The sequence below is a fragment of the Haplochromis burtoni genome, unplaced genomic scaffold (genome assembly GCF_018398535.1).
Source record: "Haplochromis burtoni strain Fernald_Lab_line unplaced genomic scaffold, NCSU_Asbu1 Contig_435, whole genome shotgun sequence".
Lineage (NCBI taxonomy): Eukaryota > Metazoa > Chordata > Actinopteri > Cichliformes > Cichlidae > Haplochromis > Haplochromis burtoni.
The window spans coordinates 100,544-107,285 of NW_024582796.1; the positions used below are offsets into that span (position 1 = coordinate 100,544).

General features: G+C 39.3%; 1 protein-coding gene across 6 annotated transcripts in view; it reads right to left on the bottom strand.

Moving 5' to 3' along the window:
- The window catches only part of map4k5 (mitogen-activated protein kinase kinase kinase kinase 5), a 28,391-nt gene extending 22,144 nt beyond the window's left edge, over positions 1-6,247 (bottom strand). For 5 of the 6 annotated variants that reach the window (XM_042213342.1, XM_042213340.1, XM_042213341.1 and 2 more), the window contains exons 1-3: positions 5,823-6,247; positions 5,270-5,500; positions 1,592-1,649 (exon numbers count right to left, since the gene is read on the bottom strand). In XM_042213342.1, the coding sequence (XP_042069276.1) occupies positions 1,592-1,649; positions 5,270-5,377 (166 nt within the window). In that variant the 5' untranslated portion in view covers positions 5,378-5,500; positions 5,823-6,247. The remainder of the gene's footprint in view (positions 1-1,591; positions 1,650-5,269; positions 5,501-5,822) is intronic. The other variant, XM_014341264.2, reaches the window with a different exon arrangement.
- Between the last annotated feature and the right edge of the window lie 495 nt (positions 6,248-6,742).

Below are 6,742 nucleotides of genomic sequence, written 5' to 3' on the forward strand. Positions count from 1 at the left end.
AGTCACAAGACGACCAGACTAATGATGAAGTGATTATGAGTTTGTACCGAAAAAAGAAAAACAAAGAAATGTCCTTCTCCATTTGTCATTAATGCTCACACAGTGACAACCCACACCAATTTGGTTCAGTGGTTATTTTTCTTTTAATGCTGCAGTCAAAAGCCCCACAGTCTCACCGCCAGAAGGTTTTACCACTCCTAACTCTTTTTCTGTCCCGTATTTTCTTACGGGCGTCACTCCTGGTTAAACTTGTTTGATTGCACGGTCCACCCAAAGCTGTTTACCTCGAGCACAGAAAGGAGGGCCTCTTGCGAAAGATTAGGTAAAGAAAGGAGTCCTTCTTTGACCAAAGCTGGGTCAAAAAAAAGAAAAGAAAAGAAAGGAACTCTGAACACAGGTTTAGATCATCTTGATAATCTATTGAGTTAACCTGTAACAATTTTTGCTTTAAAGCCTTTGCAGTCCAACCTTCTCACTTCATCTGATATTTTCTGATCATTCCTATATAACCTGTCAAGTCTGCACAAGTCATATCGACCATTTTGCACAGTCCATCATAAAAACAAGAAACGTTCCTCCCTCGCCAAGTCTGTCTTTTGGCATGCAGCTCACTTTCCTAATTTTTTTTTAACAGGTTAAGCGTGACAAGAAAGATGAGAAATGTTTCTTTGCATCTGTTTACGACCAGCCTGCCAATTAAAAAAAAAACAACTCTATCTTGAGCAGTCAAAACATGTGATGCACGTTTTTATAACTGCCTTTCCTTCAACTTAATCAACAAGAACCTTCATCAGAAAAAAAAATCAAACAAAGAAAATACGTTGCGGCTCAACTGCATTACATAACAAGATGGGACATGTTTTGGCCCTCAACCAGCTTCAGCTTTCTGAAATTTGTAGTTGAAATATTCAGCTTGTGGTCTCCATCAGACAAATTTAGCACCATTGATCTCAGTCATTGTCATAAGCCGAGGCCACCAAGTCAGGATAAATTCATACTTTTATGCTCTGTCCTGCAGGAATCCATACTACCGCACAATAATATATAGAATAATAATAATATATATCAAGTTCATGGATCAAACATTTAAACATTTGACAAGAAGAACAAGTGTAAACACTGATTAGTGATCCTATGATTCTTCATTGACCCAGACATGTGATGAATGAAAGAAAAGCATAAACAGGAGTGAATGTCCTCCTTCGCTGTTAATCAGCTGAGCTCTGTCTGGTCGCTGGTGGTACAAAGCCCTCTCCGTAATCCCACTAATCTGGATCGTGCTAACTCTGTCACTAGGTCATTACCAGCATAAACCCCAAAGTGGAACCAGTCTTTCTGTTCCTTGTACACAAAACCACACATCATACTCCTGCTGGGAAATGAGATTTATTTTTCACTGTTTAGATATTTGCCTTTTCTTGATAAATATTATATAAAATCTTCAGTTTACATGAGAAGTCCAGTTTTGTTGCAGTAAAAAAAAATTTTTTTTACAGTTATTTGAGGGGAGTTTTTTTCTGTAAAATGCTAAAAAGCTGTGTGTTTTCTTTTCACTGCGATGAGATAATGAAATAAAGGTAACAGCTCTTACCTGGTTCCAACTTTATGACCTTCACAGCAGCAAGCTCTCCGGTTTGTATGTTTCGAGCCTGAAAAACACAATAACACAATTTTAACTGAGGCTTTAACTGTAGGTTGCTCACCGCCTGTTAACTGTATTGACTGAAACACTGACTATAGAGACCAAATAAACTTGAACACAAAAGTCAATAAAGAAAAGAAGTTGTGGCCAACCAGCATTATAAATTAGCCACCAGGGAAAGGCCGGACACCGTCTGTGACTTATGAATAAATGTCTGAATGTCTGCATATTTTAGTCATTCCTCAGTTAATTTTTTGTTTCTTCCCTGAATCACTTCATAATGCCGACAAGCATGTTTGTATTTCATAGATTTTACAAAGCATCCATCATGTGTAAACGTCCTGTGCTACAGCAGGTTTCACTGAAGTCCAAATCCAGGTCAAGACGGGATGCTGCCTAATCCGAGAGTGAAATGTCTGGACGAGCGGCTAAATCAGCCATAAACCACAAAACCCAGCAGCCTGGGCATCTTTCAGTAGTGGAATGTGGTGGTGATTCACACATGTAAACAGCAACCCAAACAAAGCTTTAAACTGTTTAAAATGCAGCTGCGTGCACACAAACATAAAGACATTTAAGAAAACAGAACAATTTTTTCCTACTGTGCAGATATTACGAGAGCATGTGACTGTTCTGCTTTAAACTCAAGTGTGTTTAGTATTTGTGTTGAACCTCTGTTTGTTACTTCCTGAAGCAGAGGTAACCAACCTAAGAAATAAGCCACTAAAGGGGGGAGTTTTCATTATAATACCCACATACGAGATGAAGCAGAGAATATGTAGCATGTGACACTGTTTCTCATTTCCATTAGGATTCTTTCCATCTCTCTCTCACGTCTCTGGTCTCATGTTTGCGCAAATTCAGGGTAATTACAGTGAGGCTGATTCCTTCAAACTGAACATATACATAGAACAAAGTGAGTAAACATCATAAGTGTGAAAGACCTGGCACTTTTCACAACTCAAAATACCTCCAGGTACCCCATTATTTTGGGAAAACAAAACTTTTCTAGCATTTTTTTTTTAAGTCAAATTTGATTGTTGAGCCTATAAGTGCAGTTTTAATGCCCTTGTGACAATCAAAATATAAGTAATTTAGATAAGGCTGTAAAATAGCTGGTCAAATAATGGATGTGTAACTAAGATGGCTGCTGAGTGGTGAGACTAGCTTCTAGAATGATTTTACTACAAGTGACTGACTATTTACAGTATCCCTTAGTTCCCTCTTTGTCCCTCAACACTTAACTTTGATGCAAATATTTTCAAAGCCATCGATACTCCATTCATCTACTGGCCTTCCAAGATTGGTTTTTCCCTTTCTAATTGTGTTATATGACAGGAAATTGACCAGAAAAAGATTCACAACCTGGGGAATTACTCTACACCTAAAGAAAACCAAAATAACCTCCACAGAGATGCCATGAAATTGTTAAACCAATATATTCACATGTAGTAAACATTCAAAGGTGAGGAATGCCATGCTGAGGACTTTTCCCAAATCTAAAGGCGCTTTCTCTGTCAAAGGGCAGAACACACCCATAGTGAAACGCATGTTTAGACAGGGGCCTGATCATATTTCAACTCACTGCAGCTCTGAGCCTGTGAGCTCCGGGAGAATACCAGGCGCAGCATACCACCGGTGGCCTGTCTGGGGGTGGAGGGTGGGCTGGCTCGCTGGCCAGGAAGGCTTTGTATGGAGGGAGGCCATGTGAGCCCGGCTGAACCATCACGTCTACATCAGATGGTTCGTCTGTTTGTGTGCGACAGATGGATAAACAAGAAAATTCTCCAGCAAAACGCACCTCGCCGCAGCCAGACAAACAGTGGGAAACATCTGGCAGTTAGTCGGCTATACCCAGCAAATTAATAACACATACGCAAAACAGCATTGGCTTGAAACAAATACATCAACGCACTAATATAATCATTCGATTTTCTATGGGGATTCTCCAGATGTTTGAGGTTCACAACAATCTGACAAAGAAAAGGAGCAAATCCTCATAAATGTGCAGCTGGAACAAGTAAAGCTTTGCCATTTTTCAAGAAGAACATGGTAACAAATCACCCGAACAGTCAATTACTCTCTCTCTACTGTTTCTTACTTTGGACCTCTGGTTTTAACTGCAATAAAAGACTGTAGACTCAAGACTATTTGCCCAGTTTTTCCACAAAAAAAGGAAAAACCCCAAAAAGAAAAACTTACGAAACTAGACTGTCTCACAAAAAGCTGCAAAATAAATATAGCACATATGCAAGTGAGAAAAAGGAACCAAATAATCATATGTTATTGCTGACAGTCTTTCTATATCCATGTCCAAAAACTAAACACAAATTTGACAGCTGAACTCTTATTCTGAAAAGTTATGCATCACACAATGTACTCTAACTGACCACTTTATTAGGTACGTCCTTGTACTGTCCTGGAGCCACTTTCGCTTTCAGAACTGCTTTAAATCTTCACAGCACAGATTCAACAAGGTGCTCAAAACATTCCTTTGGCCCATATTAACAGATAGTATCACACAGTTGCTGCACATTTGTCACGTGCACATCCATGATGTGAATCTCCTGTTCCACCGCATTTCAAAGAACAATAGAATAGAATAGAAATATCCTTTATGGACCCTGACTGGGGGAAACTGTAGTCTTCCAGCAGCAAAGTGCAGGCAGATGGAAAATGCAAATAAAAAATAAGAAATAAGAGACTGTACACTAAGTAAGGGCAATTTACAACATAAGCTGGTGTAGCCCATCTGGTTCAAGGTTAGACATGTTAAGCATTCAGAGATGCTCTTCTGTATACTTCTGTATAACGAGGTATGCTGAACGAGTGGTTATTTGAGTTACTCTTGCCCTTCTATTAGCCTAAAGCATTTTGGCCATTCTCTTCTGATATCTGGGATCAACTAGGCATTTTCCCCTGCTGCTCACTAGACACTTTTTGTCTTTTTCAAATATTATCTGTAAAGCCAACCAATGATAGTGTGGTGGAAAATCCCAGTAGATAAAGAGTTTCAGAAATACTCAGACTATCCATCTGACACCAACAACCACATTCAAAGTCACTTAAATCACCTTTCTTTCTTCCTCATTCTGATGTTCAAATTGAACTTCAGCAGGCCATCTTGACCATGTCCACATGCCTATCCGTTGAGTTACTCCCATGTGACTCTCTAATGACATATTCAGTTAGCAAGCAGCTAAACAGGTGTACCTATTGAAGTAAGTGGTGAATGTATTTCTGATGTATGTTGCATTGTCTCCACCAAAAGTGGTAGAGCAAACTAACAAGAAGATACAAGCAACGACCTGAGCACAACAGTCAAACTGGTTTAGCAACACTGCCTCCACAAGCAGGAAAATACAGGTAAAAAACTGATCCAACCAATAAAATAAGATGACAAAGTAAAGAACAGTAAGCGCCACCATATGCAATGTTTGGCGCATGAATGGATGCACAACCTGGCTCTCACTCAAAAGCTCCTGTCAATGTGTTTGCCACATGTTATCATGGCTTACAAAGCAAACACCACTCTGGCTTAAATTACAGCGACAGCCTGATTAGTCATGATGTGGTGGGTTATGTTATCTCTAGCTCTAATGACAGACTGTGGGAACATCACTGTACCTTATACACGTCTCCATATGTGCCACTTCCAACCCTCTGAATGAGTTCAAAGTCATGCTGAGGGTTCCTCCTTTGGATTTCATTGCTTGGCCGGGTAAAGATATCCATGGTAACTTGACCCAGAGATGCCTTTACATTTATTTGGACTGACCAACGGTGGTGTCGATGATCTGATGCAACAATGGTTTTGAGTCAGTGTTACTCAGACTGCCCGTCCCTGTTGTCCATGTCCTGAAAGGTGGAAAGTTTTTTGGGGAAAAGTGCACAAAAGAAAAACAGCGAGTATTAATCTCTAGTAATAACCCTGGACGAGCTTAGCTTTGACATCTGTCACGCAAGTACTAATTAATTTACCGCCAACTACTCCTCAAAAGTAATAAAGAGACAAGCATTTAAAAGCAGTGACCATTATAACGGCATTAACATGCAGGTTGTGGTCATTCCAGCAATTAGCCAGAGCCAGTGAGAGGCTTAGCATCCGGGCGGGTCAGCTAACGCTAGCTAACTGGCTAAAGTTAGCTTTTCGACTGGCTCTAACTTCAACAGTGTATACCTTCAACAACACAAACACGGCGGGAGCATGTCTTGAACTCCGAATCGTTTTCAGGCTTTTAACTGTGCGATGGCGTCGAATAGTTATCCAAAAAAACAAAGGCGGTCCCCCTCTTTTGTTATCGAGGGAACAGTAGTAAACTTCACTCGCTTGCTGGTCCTGCTGCTGCTGCTGCTGCTGCAGTTCACTCCTTCAGAGAAAAAGCGACAGGGTCGACTTCAAATCCCCGCAAGCCAGCGTTAAGTTTTGCCGTTGCCATGTCATTTCCCTCGGCTGACAGTTTTAGATTAGCCTCGGGCTCATGGGTAGAATACTAACGTTAGACTACATAAACAATAAACTGTTGGATTTACTGAAATAACACGCTCCCTTAAAAGCAACAGTGTGTTACTAATCTTTGTGGAGTCGCAGTTATTGGACGCTGCTGCATTCGAGTGCATCACGGAAAATAATCTAACCACAATCACGTATTTATTACATCGTTAATAATATAACAAAAATATTCGATTTGTAATAAAGAAATAAAAATATAAAGGGCATTCAAAGCACATGAAATGTATCTAGACGTCTCATTTTTAAAATAGTACCTTTTCTTTATTATCTATTCAAACCAAATTTTGATTTATGGGCTCGTTTTTGATGTAGTTATGGTTTAGTATCTCAGCATATCTTTTCAAAAAAAAGTTGGATGAATAAAATTTATGTTGAGATGTAATTATGACCCCTTAAAGTTATCATTTGCAGGTATTACTGTATTTGAAAATGCTTTACAAGCATAATTTCATGCCACAAAATACAATCAGGAATAATAAAAATATTCAAAATAAGAGAATATCTTTATTTTTCAAAGGGTTGGTGGGAAAAGGTCTGAATTTTTTTGATGTATGATTATAGTAATATTTTAGGTTATTCTTTTCTTT